Raw genomic sequence first — 25,369 nt, forward strand, 5'->3', positions numbered from 1 at the left:
CTGTGTATGTTAAAACGCCGCACAGATTAGCCCGTACAGTGATGGCGATGATTGACGTCGGGGAGTTTAATTTCAGCAGTCCTGCGTTGGTCTGTGATGTGATTAATATTCCTGCAGGTTGCCACGGAGACAGTGATGCATGGCGCCCGGAGCATCAGGGATTCAGATACAGCCTGAGCACAGTGGCCAACACACAGGGGTGTCGCACCAAATTCTGGGCCCTATAGGTACAAGGATTCATTGCGGGCCCCCCATGAATGTTACTATGTCAGTGGCGCTCAAACCTTTTCATGTGAAGGACCCCCAACATGACGTGTATTTGGCCACGGACCCCCCATCTCAAAATATTTAGTTCCAGGGGACCCCCCAGAAGCAAAATTTGAAATGTTCGCTTAAAAAATACATGTATTCAAAGATTTGCACACATTTTCACGACTTTTCAAAAATAGAAGATCTAATAGTAGATCTGCTAGATTATTAAGGCCCCTCCACCTTGGGCCCTAGTAACTCAGTCCCACTTATCACCCCCTTGTGACGCCCCTGCCTACACACACAGTACACTGAGCAGTGGTTGAAGTGAGGGACGTGCTGGCCAATGGGAAAAGCGGGACAACTCCCGAACGGCCGGTTCATTCCCGGCCGGTCCAGGCCGGCCATTAGGAAAAAATTAAAATAAAATGTCGGCCTTCGTTCCATTTTGGGGGCTGGGCGGCCAACAAAGTAAATCGTCAATGTCGGGCAGAAACCTTGTATCTCCACGTTTGAAATTTGTAAATTTTTTCGCAAAGCAAAGCCCTGCTTCACCATACAAGGCCGTCGCACAAAAGTAGTGAAAACAGCAGATCTACAAGCACACAACGCCTCGCGGCGCGAGGCGTTGTGTGCTTGTAGATCGGCTGTTTTCACTAGTTTAAATCATTTTTAAAATGATAAATACAAAACAAACAGTTTTGGACATCGGTTTCCACCCGACAACGACGAAATATAACTCATGTAATTGGCCCACTGGCTTGTCACTTTGTCACAAATCTTTGAATAGCAGCAGCGCTATAGACGGGTTTCTGGTCCATGTCACACTGATGGGTCGGTACCAAAATTAGCCAATAAATAGAAACCATGCAGCGCTCCCCAAAACAACAGGTTTGGGGATTGGTGGGAATTGATTACATGATACATTCAGCTGTGCATTTAGTCTCAATGTTTGTAAACAAGAAACCGGTCTATAGAGAGAGAGATCTCTCTCTATAGCGCGCAATGAGGGCCTCTCCAACTCTTTTTCCCGGGCTGAATCAGGGGCCCAGCACGTCCCTGGTTGAAGAAGTACTCCCTGTGAGTACTTCTTCAATACAGTACTCGAGTAAATGTACTTAAGTTATTTACACCACTGAATTTGTGCTTGAGTTGTACTTGCTTTAAAACATGCCTTCAATACTTACCACCTAAACTCACTGAGCTATCCCCCCATCTACGTCAAATATCTTTGACAAAAAACGCAGACCCACAAGCTCACAACGTGTCGCAATGTGACACGTTGTGAGCTTGTACATTGGCTATTATTTGGGCAAATGTTCCCCCGGAATAGGCATGCTGGGTTTTAAGTGGTCTGTGATCTGTGAAGCGCATCGGGCTGCACTTGTTGTATGAAATGTGATTGATTGAGTAATTGATTGACTGATTGAAGTGGCAGTGCATTGCTGTATTTAAATCTACAGAATTTCCCCCCAGAACTAAGTAGTAAGTAAGTGGTTAATTAAAGATACACAGATAAAAACATGGTATCAAATAGGGGTCCTTGAAAAAAAGAATGTACAAGTCATTAAACTATACCAAAACCCCAATCTAGTACAATCCTCAGACCTTATTGAGTGTACAAACGGTTGAAATTGTAAAGTCTCAGACCCAAATACATGCGTGTCCGCCTTAGACTGCAGGTGGGCCCCGGAACCCCCCACGCCGAGAAGCGGCGTTCTAAGAAGCCTGCGGGGCGAACGCCGCAGCGAATCGTTTACGGTGTAATTAAAAACGCGCCGCAAAACGGCTTCCCCCGAGAGCCCATTAGAGCGCAAATATAGTAGGAGGAGGAGGAGAGAAATTGGAAGGAATGGGATCATAATAAAGCTGGGACAAGTTTAGAGAGTTAAGCAACACTCATTTGAAACGTGATACATGTACTCCTGTTGACCTGAAGCCATGGCAAAATGAAGACAATTCATTCCAGTATTGATTTTGTTGACTAAAACTATGACAAAAAATGATCTTCCAATACCTCTTTTTACTGACAAAAATTTTAAACTAAGCTGACTAAAACTATGACAAAATATACTGACAATTTGGTCAACAAATACAAACTAGACCAAAATGTTGGAGGAGGGACTAGTGGAGAAGAGTAGAACTAAAAGACAAGTCATTTTATGTTTGGTTGCGCTCAGGTGTTGCGCTCTGAAAATAGCAGATATACAAGCTCACAACGTTGTGAGCTCTAGCTTGCCAAGTCAAGCTTACCTTAACAATTTTGCTGCCAAAAAAATACCCCTTTGTACCCCTTCTCTGCCATGCCCGTAGAACCCGGAGATTTAATAAGCTTTAATTAAAAAAAATGTTTTTATCGAAGCGGAACTAAAATAGGCCGGAACTAATGCTCCGTGATCGGTTTCTACACGGACACATTATTGAGCGGACCACTTATCATTGAGCCCCTGAACCGGAAGCTGATGGTCCGTCGTCTATTTTGGCCCGTTAGCTTTCTGTATAAACTCCGCGGCTTACAGATGGAGAACGGATTGATCAATTGAAAAACTTTCAACGGATTTGAGAAGCTGATGGAATACGCGAACACACGATGCATAGCAGTGTCCGATCACGCACGATGGGAACTGGATGAGCGCCCACGTTAACAGGTAGGAGAAGCCGGCAGTGAAAGACATATGAAATCTCCGGGCTCTAAGGCCGTAAACTAAGAATGAGTTAAAGCTAGAGGCAAGCTAGAGGCAGTCTTCCATGGGGAATGAATTGGACGCTGCCCTTCCCATCCTCCCCCAAGGAGAAGCACAGGACAGGTGCTTTAAAAAGAGTTGAGCCGGAAGGCAAAGCTCTCTGTCTACAGAGCACTACTGGTCCATTTGTATACTCTCAAGAGTTATGGGGGTCCTTGAAATAAAAGGTTTCAGATACCACTGTGCTACATAAACATTAGTACCATTGTGGTAACACCTTTGAAGGAAGTAAGAAGAGACCCAATTTCTCTCCAATATTGCGGCTGTGCATATTTTGTAGACTATCGTGATCGTGTAGACGCCCGACATAGCCGGACGCACACCGCGATGGATTCGAACCCACAACCTCCGCGGAGGGGTGGGCAGGTACTTTGCCACTGCACCACTGAGCACCTGTGTGACACTAAAGCTGATTCTGAGCCACTGTGTCTGGCCTCTCTTCACTGGCTACCTGTTAAACCTGTTAAGGATCCACTTTAAAGGGATTATCAGGTGTTGTTGAAGCATGGCTTGGAACCACTCTGTATTTCTAACCTCTGCTGCCCTCAGTCCACTGCAGGCATATCTTCTATTCCCCAACCAATTACTACAGTCTATTCCACAGTCCAGATCCGACCTTGAGGGAGATTCGTGCTTTGGCCGTGTCCAAAAAAATTTCCTTCTTATTATTGCAAGAATGTCAAATGATTGTGAAAACAGACGATCTGCAAGCTCACAACGCGTGAGTGACACGTTGTCAGTGTTGATAAAGCTAAAGCTACATGTAGCTGAGCTACGTAACTGAACTACATTTTGCGGTAACTTAATATTTGTGTAACTCATCAAGTGGCTGAGCTACAAGTTACACATTTGGGAAATAACATGAAATATATTGTCACTGTCTGGCCAACTCAACTTTTGTTTTTTTTGTTTTGTTTTTTTATAAATCAGGGCTATTGAACACCCTTTACGTCTGTGTGTTGGTTAAAATAATATTGAACCAATGGAAAGTCGTAAAAAAGAGCTTGGGACAAAACCTCCTAACTCCACACTTTCTGCCAAAACAGCTAACTCCACCCGATCGGCCCTCTCTTTTCTTCATAAATATGTGCTATTGAACACCCTTTACGTCTGTGTGTTGGTTAAAATAATATTGAACCAATGAAAAGTAATAAAAAGTGCTTCGGTCAAAACCTTTAACTCCACTTGAGCTCATTTTCCCGAAAATGAACATTTTGGAGTTAGGAGGTTTCGGCTGGACAGCAGACATATTCATTTTGATTTACCATTGCTGTGTTCCAGCCCAGGAAAAATCCCCTTTGAACAGTCCCCTTTCCTTCCACTCTGATTGCTTTGAGGGCATGACAAGCCAACAGGTGCCTCAAATTGGCCCCTGATTGGCCTGCTGTGAGCTTGCAGATCTGCTATTTTCTCTACTTTAGTGAGACACTCTTGTGTGATGAAGCAGGGCATTGAGCTACGAAATAACATCTTTGAAACAAGGAGATACAAACGTTTCTGCCCGACAGCAAAATAATGCGTTGCATTAGGCCACCTGGAACGCATTATATACATTATTACTTTAAAAAATATTTTATGCTGTAATTTTTACAAAATAGCAGATATACAAGCCCACAGCGCGGCACCGAGTGCCGCGCTGCGAGCTTGTAGATCTGCTATTTTTTTGAAATCGTGAAAATTAGAATTTTCGTCCCGATTCATTAAGTGTGTTTTGAATCAGCGGCGCTGCGAGCTTGTAGATCGTGAAATCTTCTAAATCCTTCTAAGGTTTTTGAAAAATGTCAGTGGTTCTCAAACATTTTCATGTCAGGGACCCCTAGAATTATTATGTATTTGGCCGCCGACCCCCATCTCGAAATATTATGTATCAGGGACCCCCTAGAAGTAAATATTTGAGTTGCAAATATTCACTTTAAAAATACATATAGGCTATTCAAAAATGTGCACCAATTTTCAAGATTTTTTAAAAATAGCAGATCTACAAGCTTGCAGCTTGCTTGCCATGCTGTGAGCTTGTATATCTGCTGGCCCAAATCATTAGCCCAAATGACCACCAATGTCCCATAAAAAGCATCCCACCAAGCTTGGCCAATGCCAAGCTCTGCAGGATGGGCATATGGAAATACGGACGGACGGACATACACACACAAAGCCCCCCCAATTATAGGCGAAGACTCAGGCCACAAAACAGGCAAACATTCGGAACCACAACACTTGTAGATTAGCTGTTTTTCTCAGTTTTATATAAAACAAGGTGTGTGGGCTTAATGGTTAATATGAATGCCCTCTGTGGCATTCACTCACTAAAATGCTAAAGGGTAAAACAGTAAGGCAGAATGTAGCATGATTCACGCACAGTTACTCGAAATATAAAACAGCATCAGCAGACCATAAAATGGAAGCCATAAGTGGGGTCCCTGAATCAATGTTCACAAGACCACTCTCTTTAGCATGGAAAAGGTCAGAGAGAGAGAGAGAGAGAGAGAGAGAGAGAGAGGGAGAGAGAGAGAGAGCGAGAGAGAGAGAGAGAGAGAGAGAGAGAGAGAGGTCTAAATCCTTGCTTAAAAAGCCACTTCATATTGGATTGTGGAAATTAAATTTCACAGGCCTCTATCCCAGCCGAAGGATAATTACAGCAAACAGGAGGGGAGGGGGAGGGGCAATAGCTTGGGGTGGTGATACGGCATATGCGAGGGACTCGCCTGCAATTAACACACCGGCAAAAATAAGCACGTCAACCCTGTAATGGTCCTAAAAATATATATACAGTATCTGAAAAAAAAATATATATAGAAAAGGGCACTCGCAGGGTAGAGCGCAGTTCTCCGCCAGGCCAGGTTGCCTACCGAGGGCCCACAAACTTTGGAATACAACCAGTATTTTCCTATTTTAAAACCTTTTTTTGGGGTCCCACTAGCACCTTGCTCACTAGCTCACAAAGTCCCATTTCTGACCATTGTGTCTTTCTCTGGTTTTGGGAGGGCGGAGGTTATAAGCATCCCACGGGTTCTCAAAACAGGCTGTCCAGATTTGCTGCCGTCGCTTCAGCGACAGCCGTTTTTTTTCTTTTTTTCTTTTTTTTTCAGTTCAGGCCAAAGGTGGTACTGCAGCTGAAAATGCTCAGAGCCATTCAAAAATGAGAGAGGCTCTCTATTCAGGAGTGGTAATTTAGCCTCAAACCTTTTGAAAAACGTTTTTGGGACATAAACAATATGACATAAATACTTTTTAAATGCATGGTGTATCACCTTTAAGAGAAGAGCCCATGGTCTGTACATCATCAACCTGGGGAAGATCAGGTTTATTCAGCCTTTTTATTCAGCCCTCGTAAATTGCAGTCTTGAATAGGAAATGTTCATAATATCGTCCCATCCCCACACTGAACTGACACCGGTGGAAAACAGGCAGGGCGCCATTTTGGGTCCTCCTACCTGATAGGTGGCGGTAGCATCGCCGGCCGTCTCGGTGCCCAGGTTGGTGAGCTTCTCTTTGATCTTGTGGTGGGAGCGGTGGCGCAGGCAGTACACCACGGTGGAGGCCAGCAGCACGCCCACGATGCACAGGATGGACACCACCGTCAGGACCAGGAACTTGGTGGACTCCGCCTGGCTGTACTTGGTGGGGATCTGGTTGATATGGCTCCCCTGGTGGACAGGAGGACAGGAAGGATCAAAGGTTAGTTGAGAGAAACAATAGGAACACGCAGGGGCGTTGAGGTACAAAAACAAAAACAAAATGGTCACTAAAATAGGCTATATATGCACAGTAACCTCTCATCACCAGTCTTTCCACATCAAACAGGCCGTCTGGTCCGGTTTAGGCCATGCCTAGACTGGATGGCAGAAGAAGTGATGTCGCTTTATTTTGGTTCCCCCTGTTTTTCCCAAATCCTTATTTAAATGCTAGCGAAGTGTAGTCTTGCCAGTCGCTGCTTGGACTAAAAGATGGATATAGGCTACCAAACAAACTTTTTTTTATTGGGTAGGTACTAAAATGATGTCATGTCCTTGAGTGCGGGGAATTGTTTTGGCTTAAAACTGATTCTGGTTTGGTAGTTCTGGCCAAAGTGTAGTCCGTTTTGACTACAGAATGACGTAGAACGTCATCCGCTCCCGACTGGATCAGAAGCCCGAAATTGGATCCCAGGCTGTATGCACAGTAGCCATATTGTAGAGAAGTTGGGTCTCTTCTCACTTCCTTCAAATGTAGCACTCGGTGCCACGCTGTGAGCTTGTATATCTGCTATAAGTATAAAATAATTAAGGCCCTTAGGCCCCTCCACCTTGGGCCCTAGTAACTCAGTCCCACTTTCCCCCCCTTGTGACGCCCCTGCTCTGAGACCCTTACGGGAGGGTAACTCTGAGAGTGTATGAATGGAGCCAAATGGACCCGTTTGGTTCCATTTGTACTCAGAGTTATGATGGTCCTTGCAATTAAAACGCTTGAGAACCAATGTGCTACACTAAATGGAGCAGAGCCTTCATTAGCATCGTTGATAAGATCTGTGAAGCAGGGACGAATTAACCCCTGTGAGGGCCTTGGGGACGTTTTTTTTTTTTTTGGGCGCACTACCCAGCTCGGATTTTAAGCCATAATGATCATCTGTGGGTCAAGAAAGCACCTGTAGACAACAGAGGAGGGGTCCACATATTTGATATTTGATTAACTTATACACTTCATTTTAGTAAATTGTCGATGACCACGCGGTTCAGTTCCCCCAAGGGCCCCTGAGAGCCAAGGAAGGGCCCCTGGCACCGGCCCCACCAGCCCTATGGATAATCCAGCCCTGTTGTGAAGGTAAGGAAGAGGCCCAATTTCTTTCCAATGTGGCTGCTGTGCATAGAGCCTATTGTAACTCTTACAGGTTGATCAGGGCAGAGCCAGCCACTTCTACAAGTGTGTCTCCATGAACATTGATTGACTGAATATTTTATATAAGACAGAAATGTAAAAAAAAAAAGAAAAAGAAAAAACACAGTACAAGTACAGTGAAAACACTTGGTCTAAAAAGTTGTTGTTTCCATGAGAAGAACACCTGCAACTGATAGCAACCCAAGGCCCACATTTGGCAGAACAGGATGGCACAGCACAGGGCATGGTTTTCTAAGGAGAAGAAAGACATAATGACTGTGTCATTGTGACCAGAGCATGGTTGTCAGTACCATGTATGTAAGGTGTCCATGTGGCCCATAGGTCAGGAGCCTATATCTACTGTTTCTGTAGTGTGAGGCCGCTTGATGCACAAATACATCCTCAAAATCCACCATCACTACCACCAACATAACATCCGTAAAAATAAAACCAGCATAAAACCATCAGACAAGCCCAGGATCCGTACTTAACTAGTGTGCAGCACAACTGCTAATCCAACATGTAAATGTATCTGTTTACAGAGATATGAAGATGTTATTCCACATCACTAGATTAGAAGATAATAATGTATGACCCTATTACATACTGTGATGATGCCCTAATGGAGATCCCCAGCCAGGCATCAAACCCAGGCCCTAACTCGCCAAGGGCCAAGGCCCTGCTTGGCTTTACATATTAACATACGTTTTATGGCAATATTATGCAGATCCCTGGCCCAATGTCATCAATATTAAGGACATATCTGGGAATGCCCATATGTGTGTGTGCGCGCGCGCGTGTGTGTGTGTGTGTGTGTGTGTGTGTGTGTGTGTGTGTGTGTGTGTGTGTGTGTGTGTGTGTGTGTGTGTGTGTGTGTGTGTGTGTGTGTGTGTGTGTGTGTGTGTGTGTGCGTGCGCTACTAGTCACTGCTAGTGCTAAAAAGCATAATCACAGGCGCTTGTTCTGCCATCTGTGCCCGCCAGTATTTAGCATGCATAAGAATCCTTGCTTGGCAAAGCCGTTTCCTGCGGTGGAAGAAGTTGTCCGATTAGCCTATTTCTTTAAACTTGCTTTAAAGAAGCCATACAACTATAGAAAAATATCCTGTTACAACAAGTCAAAGTAAAGTGTGACTTGGCAAATTACACACATACAGGCGGGCAACATTTTATTGTGAAACTGCAACTGTTTCCGCCAGCATTCCGATTCTGGAGGGAACATTCATCAAAAATAGCCGATCTGCAAGCTTACAACGCATCACAACGTTTCAAATGTGTACGTTTTTTCGCAAAGTAAAGCACTTCTTCATCATATGGCCATCGCAGAAAAGTAGTGAAAACAGCAGATCTACAAGCACTTGGCAACATGACTGGTGTCTTGCACGCGCGCGACACCAGTCATGTTGCCATACCTTACCTTTTTCTGAACTGACGCCACTGTTTTACACTCAAGTAAAACAATGAAATACAGGCCTTTTAAATGTATTTCTACGTTGTGTAATGGCTGCGTTTACCTAAGCAACAATAAAAATCAGGGTAATTCTTCTACACAATCTGGGGGAAGTTCATTTTCAGCGCGCTATTCATTAGGATCGCCGCGGCGCGCACACACCGCCGCCGAGTTCATTTCAGAGCCCAGCGAGCTCCAGATAATGGCTCCGTGGCATCTTTCATTATTTATTTTTAACCCAATAACACCGGGAGCGCATTATTGCGCGTTATTACTTAAAAAAATTGCAGATCTACAAGCTCACAGTGCGGCACTCGGTGCTGCTGCGAGCTTGATATTTTTGAAAAATCTTGAACATTTTGTCGGAATATTTTTCTATTTTTCTAGTCTTCTAAATCCCTCGAAGGTGTTTGAAAAACGCATGTTTCTACATCAGTGGTTCTCAAACTTTTTCACGTCAAGGACCCCTAGAAATACATGTATTTGGCCGCCGACCCCCGTCTCAAAATATGTTGTTCCAGGGACCAAGAGAAAGAAAGATTTGTGTTACAAATGCATGCTTAAAAAATATATACATTCAAAAATGTTCAAGATTTTTCTAAAAAAAATGCATCTACAAGCTCGCGGCACGGAGCTCGGTGCTGTGCTGTGAGCTTGTAGATCTGCTATTTTTCAGTAGCTAAAGCATAAAATAGTGGTTAAAGTGGTTAAAATCGGACACGACGCGGACGGGTTAACCTGACCACCGCCTGGCTGACAATGGGCTCCATAATTCCCCATTATTACACACTCCGTAATGATCCCCGAAACACAATGCAAAGCCGGGCGGCAATCGGGGGAGGGGGGGAGGAAGATAGGCTCTAAATTGCGGTCGCAGCCCCGACACACAAAGGCTCCTACAACCCCCCCCCCCCCCCCCCTCCGCAAAGAATTATCAAAGGAAATCAATGGCAAAATATATAAATAAATGCATGGAGTCTGAAGATGGCAATAATTAAGTAGGTGGTGTTTTTTTTTTGTGCGTGGCATTTTTGCAGCACTAGGAGAGAAAAAAAAAGAGAATCCGACTCATTTCTCCGGGTGCAGCAGCATTATATAAACGCCTGGCAGAGAGATACTGATTATGTGCTGTTGTAATATTCATTTCAACTCGCACGACCCCTGCTTTCAAAGCCCGCTCCGCTCGCACCGTCTAGAAACATCCGCCAGGGATCGCAGCTCCACCGCGCGTCTGACTGTCTACAGCAGTGGTTCTCAACCTGCGGGTCGGGACCCCCAGGCCAGGGGGGTCCCCACATTATTTTGGGGGGTCCCCAGATGATTGACTTAATGTGCAGCATTGTTTTCTCTCTCAACAGTAAACGAACAAACATAAAGTTTAAGTGTATAGAGGGTTTATGCACATTTCTAAAGTGACAATTTAACCGATTTAGTGCCACTGACTTTAACGGATTAAAATGTCCAGAGTGCCCCCCCCCCGCCCCCATTCACTCCCGTTATCTTATTTTGAAGGCCAGAAGGCCACGTGGTGATTACTTCCGGTCTGACGTCATCGCATCCTGCGACGGAACCGATCGTTGTTTATGTGGAGCCATGCTGGATTGCGTCGGAGTATTTATACATGTGTTATATAAGCGAGCATCTGCCTCCATCTTCGCTTCTAAAGTGTAGTTTTGAGATAATGGACATTAAAGATGAGATCCCCCGTCCACCTCAATGTTATGGGATGACTATTTTGTGCTCGTGGAGACGTGATGATGATGAATCAGCGACGAATTTCGTCTCCGGACATCCGGCCATTCTACTCGGTAATGTACTCAACGTTACAGTAATAGATTACTTTTCCCGAGATATCTCGCGTTTGGCTCTATAAGTACTCGAGTACTTTTCGCGAGACATCTCGCGTTTGGCTTTTAATGAGTTAAGGACTTTTGAATACCTCTAACATGACAAATTAAACATTGGCCAAATTGTCAAATATTAGAGGCAGAAATTGTGAAAATAGCAGATCTACATGCTCACAACGCCCAATAGAACCGTGTTATACAAAATGTTATGTCTCAACTCTTAGTGCTCGTAGGGTGTGGGGGGTCCCCAGTTAAAATATGATTATTTTGAGGGTTGCGGCCTGAAAAGGTTGAGAACCACTGGTCTACAGAATCGTGCCTGAGTTATTAGTTCAGTTAGATGTGTGCCGGTGTCGAAAACAAATCGTCGCTTTTCATGAATGTGTTTCTAGTTGTTCATTAACAACACCAATGCCTTGGTTGTCCCACACAAGCCGCCACAGTCTTGTAAATCATGTTTTGGGGTGAGCATTCACAGTGTGCCTTTTCCGGGACTTGGCAAAACACAGCATCTGTTTAGCAGACTATGGCGGCTTGTGTGGGACAACCAAGGCATGGGTGTGTTTGTAATGACAACTAACAAGTTCATGAAAAATATTATCACTTTTGCAACAATTAGCGTAAAAGTGATAGGCTTATAGGCTCCACTCTAAGCTACCGGTATATGAGGGCTGCTGGGTTCTTTTTTTTCTCTAATTTTTATCCCACAATTTTGTAACCCATTTTTCACCCAGTGCCAATTGCCTATGTAATCCAGGGCTGCTTGGTTCTGCTGGGGAAACTGGACATAACAGGGGCATTTATACCTAATAGACCCCATGGACAGTCATTTGGGATCCATACAAGTAGGAAAATGATCCTAGATGTTATTTAGGGCAGAGTTGTCCTTTAAAGCCCTACTTCATCATACACACAAAAGTAGTGAAAAGATCTACCGTGTTGTGTGCTTGAGATCTTCTATTTTCACTATTTTAAACCGCTTTTAAAATAATAACAAAAAAAGAGGAAGGTTTTGGACATTTCCACCTGACAGCGAAGACATGGACCCTACCCAGCCTTTGAGAAAAAGTTCTGCTCTACAGTACACAATATTGTTCATCCTTGGATGGGATGGTTTGTGAGCACTAGAGCAGGGGTCTTCAACGTTTTCAGGCCAAGGACTCCTTAGTTGAGAGAGAGATGAAGCAGGGACCCAACCCCTTAAACACCTCGCGCTGCGAGGCGTTGTGAGCTTGTAGATCTGCTATTTTTGGCTACAGTTCTCAGAATATGGACACTAGGGTTCAAGTTGTTAATATAAAAAGTATTGGAAGATTTGGAGGTCCCCCTGTAGTAACTCTGAGGACCCCCTAGGGGTCCCGGACCCCCTGTTGAAGACCCCTGAGTCAGTCCTTGAAAGGAGCGCTCGTCTTTTTTTTTTTTTTTTACTCATACAGTGCCACTTGGGGGCGCCAAAGCCAAAGTCTGTTGAGTGGCCAGGCTTCACTCCATAGGCGAGCGCTGCAACAGACAGGGACCCACGTTGCAGTCACGTGGGTGGTCACGTTTGTGCATGTGATGATAATGACCCCGATGAAAATAGCAACAGGATAGCTATAAGCTATCACACATTTAGAAGCCCAATTTCGGCGATTTAGCCGTAAATAAAACCTTCCCGCTTCCACAGAGAACACAGTTCAGAGAAAAAGGGCTTCAAAGATGTGAGTTTGTATTGGATTCGGCGGCGCGATGCGGCGGCGTTACCCGATTACGGGCCGGTGGAAAGGGCTTTCGGTCGGCGGCCTAGATTGAAAATTTAGAGCCAGGCTTCGGTGCGGCCTCTGATTATTTTATTCATTTTATTAAAAACGCCGAACTAGTTCAGGATAGGCACACTGGAATACGTCGCGCCGCCGACAGTGAACATTCAGTGAACATTGGGGGGGAGTCTAAACTTTATTTTAAACCATTTTCAATGGAATAAATCGTCGGACCATCTAAAATGGCTCGTTGGAAAGCGCTGGACGAGCCAGGACCACCCACGTTGGTCCAAGCAGCTCAGGGTGAGTAAAAAAAAGCCGAACTTGTTCGGGATAGGCACACAAAGGGTTAAGTGCTGAACGATTCCGTCCACCATGGCTTGCCAGCCTGTCGACATGCTACCGGCAACAGAAGCTGGGGGGAAAATGCATCCTACTCTGCTGCCACAGTAATGTGAACGTGAATGTTAGAACACCTTGTAAATATATCTCCTGCTTCTACTGGAGCGTTTACCCATATATCGACCATAGTGGCAAAATACACACACAAGCAAAAGAGCGCGCCGCTGGGGTCTGCTATGGGGTTCAATGGATGTCGTTTGAAACCGTACATGTCCAATATTGTTACTGTCCCCTCTCTTCTCACGGAAATACAACAAGACCATAGAACAAACACACACCCAGTCCCACGCACGCACGCACACACACACCAAAAAACGAATAAAAGATTCAATGTAAAGACACGTCAAAACTGTAACTACCACTCTACATCCACCCACCATTTCAAGAACCCCTTCCGCACATAGTCGCGCGCGCGCGCGCGCGCACACACACACACACACACACACACACACACACACACACACACACACACACACACACACACACACACACACACACACACACACACACACACACACACACACACACACACACACACACACACACACACACACACGCGCGCGCGCAGATGATTTTTCATTCACGGCACAGCGGTGCATTCAGCACCTTGCAGTGAAAGGGAAAGCATTAGCACTGAAGGAACGGCACAGACAGGAATGGCCTCCGCGCCACAAAGGGCCACACAACGCCGGCGCAGATGCATTGTGGGATCTGTGTAAGGGCCCGTACTGTACAAAAAAGAAAGAGAGAGAGAGAGAGAGAGAGAGAGAGAGAGAGAGAGAGAGAGAGAGAGAGAGAGAGAGAGAGAGAGAGAGAGAGAGGCTGCGTTGCTAATGCAACGCTAGCCTTGAAAGGAACTGTTAGTTAGCTTTCTGTGTGAAGAGGCTTTTACACACAATGGATAGTAACTAGAGTACGTTTACTTGGATACTGCACTAAAGTATGTAATTTTACCAATAAAGGGTCAAACTCTTTTTTCTGCTATACCACCAAAATGTGGAAAGCCTTACCGAAGGCCATAAAGGAGTGTGGATCACTAGCATCCTTTAAAATTGCCCTGAAAAACCACTTACAGGCAGCAGCCGTTAGCAACTGGTAAAAAAAAAACTAACCTAGCCCAACCCTAGCCTCCCCTGCCCCTTCTTTGTATATACTTACTTACTTACTGTTTAGACTCTTTTTTTTTCTCTCATTTTTCTTTTCTTTACATATCTACTGCATAGTACTGTGTTCAATTCGTCTGTCATTCAATGTTATATGAGATACTTAAATGGTTTCCTGTGGAAATAAGCTTAGTCTTTTCATGGATCTCCTTTTAGTAGACCTTACCAGTGAACTGTACCGTCATGAAACTGTACCTTTTCCTATGCAAACTTCTAATAAAGTCTTCAATCAATCAATCAATCAATCAATCAATCAATCAATCAATCAATCAATCAATCAATCAATGGAGTATGCATTGTTTCATTTCTTAGAAGCAAATATTTGAGTTACAAATGTTCACTTTTAAAAATATATATATTCAATGATTCTCAACACATAAAAAATCGCGATTTTGAAAAAATACCAGATGTACAAGCTCACAGTGCGACACGCAATGTTTTTACATATTTTTAATTTCAATAGAAGAATGGATCCGCATCAAATCTCAGTATAGCCATATAATATAGCCGATACAAAACAAAAACTGTACTTTTGACTACTCGAGTATTTACTTTGAGTATTATTACTTTGTCCAACTGCACTTCCCTGAAAGGAACTGTGGGTAAGCTTTCTGTGTGGGGCTTAAACACTCTAAACCAAATGGACCCGGGCTAGGCTAGCGCTGGGAAAGAAAAGACAAGAAAAGAAAAGGAAAAAAAGGATTCATACTATTATGTGGAGAGAGAAAAGAGCCTTGGTGTTCAGGAGGGATTTAACCAGTTAAGTCCTGTTTTTTTCCAAAATAGCGAGAATAGCCGATACAAGCTCACAACAAGTCACATTACTGATTTAATTTCTTTGCAATTTTGAGGGGAAATGTTTGGCATTTTATTTGGACAGTCTATGAAAATTGTAGAAACCTTTTCACAGTTTGTGCAATTTCGTTTTACAATTCTTTGACAATTATTGAACATTTTATCAAACGAATTCATGACAAATTTTGAAAGAATGCCGAAAAGGGGTTGCCAGGTTGTTGTTTATTTACAGTATGTGTACCCTTAAGTTCTGTTCGGGTCATTTTGACCCGTTTTACATTTTCATTTGGAAAAAAAAGGTAGAAGTTTACATTTTTTCCACCTGAAACTCACTGGCCTTAAAGATTCTTCTGAGATGAACGTGTAAAAAAAAAATTTTTGCACTGCACCCATGCTACACCCCCCTCATATTTTTTGAACCTTAAGTGCTGTTCGGGTCATTTTGACCCGGAAGCACATAATTATGCACAGAAATACACAGTATTGTGCCAAAACACAGACACACAGCCCCCCCCCCCCTTCTAACACCCCCTTCCGAAGCCCCCTGTCTGATTTTCATTTTTTCCTATAAGCATGAGCAATATTGCCCAGTATTAAATAAAGTAGTTTTTTTACATGAATTCCAGCTAAATCAGTAAAAACGCCTAGCTCGTTCAGTGTTTAATGTGATATAGCAAAGCAGAAATGCAAACATTTACCATATATATCATATGAATTGTTTGGTATTGAGTCAAAGTCAATGTATCATGATGATTTGTTAAGTTAAAATTTATATTAGTGTTGTTTTTTTTAAAACCAAATATCCCCCAGGTCAAAATGACCCGAACAGAACGAAGGTGTAGTGAATCTGAACAGAACTTAAGGGTTAAATTATGTATTTCTAGTATAAACAAATGGCCTACTTTGTAATGCAAGAGTGTTGGTTAAAGTTGCATGTGTTGTGCCTTTCTGTGTGGAGTTTGCATGTTCTCCCCGTGTCTCCTTGGGTTGATACCCTCACAAAAACATGCAGTAATCCTGGTCTCTATACTGCCTCCCCCTGACCAGCCGGGGCGCCTGATGGAGGGGAAAGGAACTGGTTGGAATAACATGTTCCTTCCACGCGCTATACGTCCAACTGGGGAAATCCCCCCTGTCAGGTGAAAAGAAGCAACTTGGACTCCTCATGCATAGAAGGAAGCATGAGGTCAGTCCGTTGCTCTCCCCAGGTTGACAGAGGGAGTTTAGCGCCCAGGATTACATTAAATAATTGGCACTGGGTGAAAAATGTTTCAATGGCTCGTCAGGGTGGGAATTTCGTTGACTAAAACCATGACAAAAAATGTTTGTCGACTACCCTTTTCACTGACGAAAACTAAATAAAAACTAAACAAAAACTAACACTACTTATGATGACTAAAACTAAGACAAAACATATTGACAATTTTGTCAGCAAATAAAAACTAGACCAAAATGTATTGGGAGGGACTATAGTGGAGAAGAGATCCAGCAGAACTAAAAGACAATTTATTTCATGTTTGGTTTGGACCTACAAGCTCTACAAGCTCACAAAGCGTGGTGCTGCTGCTGTTTACACAATGCTGTACCCCCTCCAACTTTATGTTACCCATTTTCATCAGTTTTTATTTTATTATGACACATGTAAACGTATGTTTTCTCATGCCATAAAACTTCTTTGAATTGAATTGAATTTCTTAATGGCACAGACTTTTATTTTATTTTATCCCACGATTTTGTAAACCATTTTTCACAGAGACAGGGATACAATAGTAGTTCAATAGCAATACATTGACATATTTTAATCAGCAGACATGAACTCACAAGTATTTGAGCCCATGCCAGACTCTGATCAAAAGGTGGAGGCTGGGGTGGAGGAGGCAGCTAAGCAGCAGCGGATCTGAGGCTTCGGATCCAAGACAAGCAGGGCTACTGTATAGTGAATGCAAGCCGTATTTAAAGGAGCCTCCCTTACTGAGCGAGAGCAGCAGCAGCAGCAGCACCAGTGGTGGAAAAAGTACTGAAAGGGTTTACTTAAGTGAAAGTAGCAATACTGCAATGTAGAAATACTCTGTTACAAGTACAAGTCCTGTATTCTAAATTTACTTGAGTAAAAGTACAAAAGTATTGGTATCAAAATGTAAAACATCAAAGTAGAAAGTACTCACTGTCCCATTTCACTAGTTTTCAAATGTATAAAAATCGATAAGCTCCCAATGCGTTGCATCATGACAGATCGTGAGCTTTTAGAACGGTGGTTATATGTTTTTGAATAATAATCAAAAGCTATAAAGTAACTAGTATAAGTAAAAGTAAAATATTTGTCTGTGAGATGTAGTGGAGTAGAAGCAAAAGTACTGGAAATTGAAATTCTCAAGTAAAGTACAAACACCTCAAAATTGATGTATTTAGATACTTTACACCACTGGTTAGCACACAGTACCTCAGAATGCATACATTATGGGTTAAAAGCAAGCAGAAATGCACACATGCACGCACATGTATGCACACACACACACATAAACCACAGCAATTTCATGTAAAGTGTAAATGTATGTCTGCAGCATAGAATCATTTAAACTGCATTCATTTCACGCACGCGCGCACACATTCCTTTACATATCCAACTGTATATATAACTGTAAAAACCTTGTATGTCCAAGAAAAAAAAAAAGAAACGTGTTCCCATCGATCCAAGTTATTGTCTATTCATATTTTCACTACGTTTGTGTGATATTCTTACGCAACAAAGTAAGGATTTAGCATAAGAAAACATATAAACAGTTGAAATATGGAAATACGAGGTGTCTGCCCAACTGCATAGGTACAGTATAGTGCATGCACATATTCATCACTACTTTCACACACACACACACACACACACACACACACACACACACACACACACACACACACACACACACACACACACACACACACACACACACACACACACACACACACACACACACGGCTAACCAACGTGGTGACAAGTGCAACCTAACTTGATTAAGCAGGTGCGGTGGAGGCCGCATTTGTTTGAATCAATAGACAGACACGCTTGACAGCTGTGATGAAGAGGTGTCTCACACACACGCACGCATGCACGCATGCACGCACGCACGCACGCACGCACGCAAGCACGCACGCACGCACGCACGCACGCACACACACACACACACACACACACACACACACACACACACACACACCGCGCTCAAGGAAAAGCTCTCCGCATCTGTCGCACGGAATATGACTGAGTCTTTACAGTTATGGCCTTGAATTATGGGGCCATTACTGTGTGTGTGTGTGTGTGTGTGTGTGTGTGTGTGTGTGTGTGTGTGTGTGTGTGTGTGTGTGTGTGTGTGTGTGTGTGCACTCTTATCCCCCTGTCCAACCGTAGTTAATTATTTGACAACGCAATGAAATGAGGCTTAAAGACAAATGAAGTTATTTGACGGAAGGCAAATATATTACTAGAGATGCAAGATCATGACATTATGGACGATATCCGATAGTCGATATTTTACAGACTCATTTCTGTCGATACCGATTCTGATAATGATATGTTTTACTATTACATTATTATATTATAATGTAACATCTTATCGGAATCGGTATCGACAGATATGACACTGAAAATATCTCAATTTAATATTTTTATTTAAAGATATAATCCAAGTTGAAAAGCTTTCCCAGAAAACCCTGATTGAATCTTCAGCCTTCATCATTTCTGCTTCACATTCAAATGTGAATATTATAAAACAAAATATTGGCTAAACCGATCAGTTATTTTGATATCAGTTCGATACCGATAATGCATTTTTATGGCTGATATTGCCGATACCGATAGGATGGCCTGATTAATCGTGCATATATATTACGTATATTTTATATTATAACCTTGTATCTCCATATCTCAACTTTGTATGTTTGTCTTCGTGAACTTCGTGAGGTTAAGACCTGGAATTATTTCATGCTTTATCTATTGAAAAATAGCAGATATACAAGCTCACAGCATGGCTGGAACAAGAGTTGTACTGACTCTGACCTCTAAGTACTTTCCCAGAGAGGGTTGCTTGTGGCGTCTTGCTGTGGCTCCCTTTCTTGCTTTATTTTTTATTCTTGATTTATTTGCACTGACTATGGACACTTATGTTTGGCCCTGCACTGTTGGTTTGTGTTGGTTGAATTGAGTAGTATTGCTGTGTTGACATGGCAGTGAGATACTTGTGTTGCACTGACTAGCATTGACTGTTATGAACACTTTTGTTTGGCACTGTTTGTTAAGTTGTGCTTTGAGCATTGCTTTTTAGTGTGTGACGTGTCACCTTTGGGCATTGATTGTGTATTGGTCACTTTATGTATTATATTCTTCTTTCTTTTTTATGACAGCTTTTTTACACTTATGTTTATATTCTTCTTTTTTGTGCCTCAGCTTTGGTTTACTAGTGTTCCTTAACCACATGCAATGCAATGCTGTCACCTGGAACCAGATGGATGTGACGAAAAGGACCCTGATTAGAAATCAGTGCCATAGAACAGGGGGCATGGTGGCGCAGTCGGTATTGCTGTCGCCACACAGCTAAAAGGTCCTGGGTTCGATTCCCGCCGGGGGAAGCTGTGGGCGCTGGGGTGTGTTCTCTCCTACGCGTCATCAGCGCCCATACCCTAGGTGGGGTTGGCGAAAGCGCCTTTCTGTCTGGAGTTTTCATGTTCTCCCTGTGTCTCCTAGGGTAGATACCCTCACAAAAGATCCTGGTTTCTATAATGCCTACCCCTGGCCAGCCGGGGTGCCTGATGGAGGGGAAAGGAACTGGAGCTCCCGTCTGTCAGGTGATAAGAAGCGGACTGCTCACTCCTCATGCACTGACGGAAGCATGTGCTCAGTTCAGGACCCTCCCCAGGTAGGGAGAGCAGAGCCCAGGATTACAGCTTAGGCAATTGGCACTTATGTGGGGGGGGGGGGGGGTTTGCTTGCATAGCAGGCATGCATGTTACATGTACAAAATTCAGGGAACATATCCGAAAGCAGAGCCCTTCAGCGGGGATATCTCGCTATTACGTCCCATATTGGCAGGTTTCAGCCGAATGCATGAACTTTTGACAATCGCCGTTGTCGGGTGGAAACCCCGTATGTCCGAAACCTTCCCTTTTTTGTTATTTCTAAAACAATTGAAAATAGAGAACATAGCCGATCTGCAAGCACACAAGTGCTTGTAGATCTGCTATTTTCACTATAGTCTTGCGCGACAGTCTTGTATGTATTCAATGTTTTGAAAATAGCAGATCTACAAGCTCACAATGTGTCTTGTGAGCTTGTAGATCGGTTATTTTGAAACGTATATAAGGCTGAAGTGGTTAATGCATTGTTTGTCAAAATAATCCAAATCTACAAAGTAATAGTAAGTTTTCATAGAATAATTGCAGTGGAGTAAAAGTGCAATATTTGCCTCTGAGAATGTAGTGGAGTAGAAGTAAAAGTACGGAAAATTGGAAATACTTCAGTAAAGTATAAGTAAATGTACTTAGTTACTTCCCACAACTGGTGGTCACAGTATATGGAATTCCCTCCATACGTTGGCTTACGTCCATATATGGAGAGGAAACCCCCCCGCCGTCAGGCTGACATAACATAATCCTCACTGTGGGGCAGAAACACTTGTATCTCCAAGATTCAAATGTGTACGTTGTTTTGTGAAGTAAAGCTTCACTGGGTGCGCTGGGTACTTTAACTATTGAAAAATAGCAGATATACAAGCTCAGCGAGGCCCCTCCACCTCGGGCCCTAGTAACCCCCCTTGTGACGCCCCTGGTAGATTGTAATGTTTCATCACAACTCTGAAAAGAAAACCCTGATAATTTCTGTTGGAAAATAACTATTAAATATAGCCTACTAGTACCGTATATATCGTCACCAACAGGTGTATACGTGTATGAATGTCCCAAACTGTTCCAATGGATCCAATATTGTTTCCGGTCACACCATCTTGTTAATACTATCGTTAATACTATTCATTGGTCGAATATTAATAAAACCCACAGCAGACCACTTCCACAGCCCCCCCCCCCCCTCCAAATCGCCAGGGAAAAGGGAGCTCGCGTCCACGCCTTCGCATTGTCCATCTGCCGCTGTGTGTGAAGACCATTGGACTTGCAAATGTGTTCACGCTCTCCACACCGCCGTGCATGTGACATGTGCATGTGACATGTGCATGTGACATGTGCAGCCATGGGTCGCTAGGCTGACTGACTGACTGACTGACTGACTGACTGACTGGCTGGCTGGCTGGCTGGCTGGCTGGCTGGCTGGCTGGCTGGCTGGCTGGCTGACTGGCTGGCTGGCTGGCTGACTGACTGACTGACTGGCTGGCTGGCTGGCTGGCTGACTGGCGACAGTATTAGCATGGAGGGATAGGAGAGTTCTCCTGGGAGCAATGCCTACACAGACAGAGAGACAGACAGACAGACCTCAAACCAAAGGGGAAACATATTTCTATTTTCCTGCACGCACGCACACGCACGCACGCACGCACACACACACACACACACACACACACACACACACACACACACACACACACACACACACACACACACACACACACACACACACACACACACACACACACACACACACACACACACACACGCACACACTGTATGTTCAGGCTGCAATCGGAGGCGTAAAAATAGTTACGGTAGTGAACAATAAAGAAATTAGATTTAGGATTAAACTGAAAGAGAGAGAGAGAGAGGAGAGGAGAGAGAGAGAGAGAGAGAGAGAAGAGAGAGAGAGAGAGACAGAGAGACAGAGAGACAGAGAGAGAGAGTCAATTAATTTGTGTTTGGATTTGAATGGGGGGATTTGAGGTTGTTGGGGGGGGGGGGGGGGGAATTAAGCGGGAAGGGGTCCTAGGAACACAATGCAGCTGGATTTACCCCATACACACACACACACACACACACCACACGCGCCGCGCGCGCACACACGCACGCGCGTGCACACACACACTCCTACTCATGCACGCGCGCTGTCTCGTTCACGTTCCCTGCACAAAGGTCAGAACCAGGGGGGAAGCCCAAGTAAAAGAATAAATAATAATAATAATAATACTATTTGTGTTAATACAGATCAGGTATTTTCAGCTAATGTTACTCCCAGCATATTGTTGTTGTCTGGTGGAAACCATGTATGTCCAAAACCGTTCATTTCTATTCACCATTTTAAAAATGATTTAAACTAGTGAACATAGCTGATCTAGATCTGCTATTGTCACTAGTTTTGTGCGACAGCCTTTTATGATGAAGCAGGGCTTGGAGATACGGGGTTTTCTGCCCAACGGTGACGATATATACAGTATATATGGATGGATGCCGGGGATCAAGCGGTTAAATAGATCTATATAAAAGACAGAAACACAGCATGGATCATGCTAATTGGGGTCATCATGCGCGCGTCTCAACGCGCGTTAATTCAACCGCCCAGCGTTCCATTTCTGGCGCCTGAACACCGGGCACATAACAGATCTACAAGCTAACAGGTTTTGAGCTGTTTTCGGCAGAGATATGGGGGGGAACCGTGGGCAACTAAATGTAGAGCAGGGGTCTTCAACGTTTTTAGGCCAAGGACCCCTTAGCTGAGAGAGAGATGAAGCAGGGACCCCCACCCCAGCTTAGATGTGTTTGACAGCACTGTCATCATGTTGGGGTAATGTGTATTCTCAGATATTTAACCACTTGAACCGTCAAACCGTCTGCTCTTCTTTTCCCTCCACAAACCTCTTTGCCAAAAAATAGCCGATCTACAAGCTCACAACACCTCGCAGCGCGAGGCGTTGTAAGCTTGTAGATCTGCTATTTTTGGCTAATGTTCCACCCAGAATAGGGATTCAAATGGTTAATGTAAAAAACATGTGCATATATCACACAAAGATTTGGCGGCCCCTCTGTAGTAACTCTGAGGACCCCCTGTTGAAGACCCCTGCTATAGAGTTTAAGGTCTCTATTTCCGTCCATGCCTTCCTTACCCCTTGGCTCTTTTGCCATATGTTTTACTGTTTTACTAAACATGTTTAAATATCTCAAATAGCTGATCTACAAGCTCACGTGTCGACGTAGATCGGCTATTTGAAGTATTTTTAAATGTTTTTTTTTTTTTTTTTTTTTTTTTCAAAATAGCAGAAAAGGCAAAGAAGTTGTAAGGGCAAGGCATGAAAATATCTAGCTAAGTGTTTAAATGCACGCACGCATGCACACACGCACATGCATAGTATATGTTAGTTTTTCTTTCTCAAGTGTAGAAAGAACTGCGTGTCAATTTCACATATGTTCAGTATGTTTCCCACCCCGCCTCATTTCATCATCAATCCCCCCCCCCCCACCACTGAATACCAAGGAAAAAAGACCGTAAAAGGACTTATTTGGGATGTTCCTTTTAGGCAGGGTGTACTTGTAATGTTCTCCATTTTTGTCTAATAAAATATTCAATCAATCAATCAATCAATCAATCAATCAATCAATCAATCACATCACATCCACACGGAAAACCGCTTTGAGGCCAACATCATCGCTAATTTTCATCATTTTTATAGTTTTATGATTTTTTATTTTTTATTTTGAAATGGTGGATGAAAACCGGCTTTGAGAGTACACTTTGAGAAGCGCTGTCCAAAAGCTTATACAGACATGAGGCGAGGCTGCCTGTCTCAACAACCGCTAGTCCAAAAGGTTACACAGACATGAGGCGAGGCTGCCTGTCTCAACCAACCACTAAGTAAAAACGTTCGTTTTCTATTCATCATTTTAAAAATGATTTAAACTAGTGAAAACAGACGATCTACAAGCACACTACTACAAGCTGTTTTCACTACTTTTGTCCGACAGCCTTGTATGATGAAGCAGGGCTTTACTTTGCGAAAAAAATGCACAAATTTGAAATGTGGAGATACAAGGTTTCTGCCCGACGGTGACGATAGCGTCATTGTCGGGTGGAAACCTTGTATGTCCAAAACTGTTCGTTTCGTGTTTTTTTTAAACGATCTAAACTAGTGAAAATAGCCGATCTCCAAGCACATGTCGTCACAAGGCGCTGTGTGCTTGTAGATCGGCTATTCTCACTAGTTTTGTTGTGTGACAGCCTTGTACGATGAAGCAGGGCTTTACTTCAGGATAAAAACTTACACATTTGAAACTTGGAGATACGATATGACGGTGACGTTATCTAGTATGCTCACCCTAACCCATGTGCAAGATCTATGCATTTAACAATATATATCTGTGGTTCTCAACCTGTGGGTCGGGACCCCCGGGGAGGGGAGGGGGGGTACCCCGACCTCACACGATTCTGGGTGGGTCCCTGGCTCACGATGACAATGACAATTTAAGACCTCTTTTTTTAATAGCTCGAAAAGAAAGAACAGAAGAAGAAGAGTGCCACTGCATCAAGAGTAATCAAAATAATATGCTATAAAAACTGCTCAGATATTGTTGGCCATTTTGTCAGAAAGCGGCAACACTGTGGAAACAGCTAATCTACACTCACGACTCACAATTGTGAGCTTATCTCCTATTTCTTCCACAATATTTGTCTGTGGAACCGAACATGTAATTCCTCAACTCTTACATTCCAAGTGCATGTCAGGGTGGTGGGGCGTCCCCAGTTCAAATATGATTATTTTTGGGGGTCCCCAGTTCAAATATGACTATTTTTTGGGGGTCCCAGTTCAAATATGATTTATTTTTGGGGGTCCCCAGTTCAAATATGATTATTTTTGGGGGTCCCCAGTTCAAATATGATTATTTGTGTGGGGTCACGGCATGGAAAGGTTGACAAACCCCCAAACTAACCACATCCCTTCACCCATATATTCATACATTTTCAAAATATCTCTCCTTAAAACCACACCACACGTTCAAACAAAAATGGATCTTTTTTTTTTTTTTTCACAATCTCTCACCTCAAAAGACACCATACAGTAGGCTGCCTTCACCCAATCATCTATCATTTCACGATATATCACAATCAAAACGTCACAAATATTAATATTCCCCGTAATATACCTTCACGCAAATATCTCTTTGTTTTCGCAGTAGGATCATAACCATATATAATTATGCCTTCACCCAAATAT

At 43.4% G+C, this 25,369-nt stretch overlaps 1 protein-coding gene across 1 annotated transcript in view; it reads right to left on the bottom strand.

Moving 5' to 3' along the window:
* Positions 1–25,369, bottom strand: part of LOC308285211 (receptor-type tyrosine-protein phosphatase N2-like) — a gene marked incomplete at both ends in the record, with an annotated part of 322,852 nt that overhangs the window by 61,830 nt on the left and 235,653 nt on the right. Inside the window, one exon of the mRNA XM_080725929.1 lies at positions 6,425–6,637. Within this exon, the coding sequence (XP_080582055.1) occupies positions 6,425–6,637 (213 nt within the window). The remainder of the gene's footprint in view (positions 1–6,424; positions 6,638–25,369) is intronic.

This window comes from Nannobrachium achirus, assembly GCF_963921795.1.
Source record: "Nannobrachium achirus genome assembly, chromosome: 5".
NCBI lineage: Eukaryota > Metazoa > Chordata > Actinopteri > Myctophiformes > Myctophidae > Nannobrachium > Nannobrachium achirus.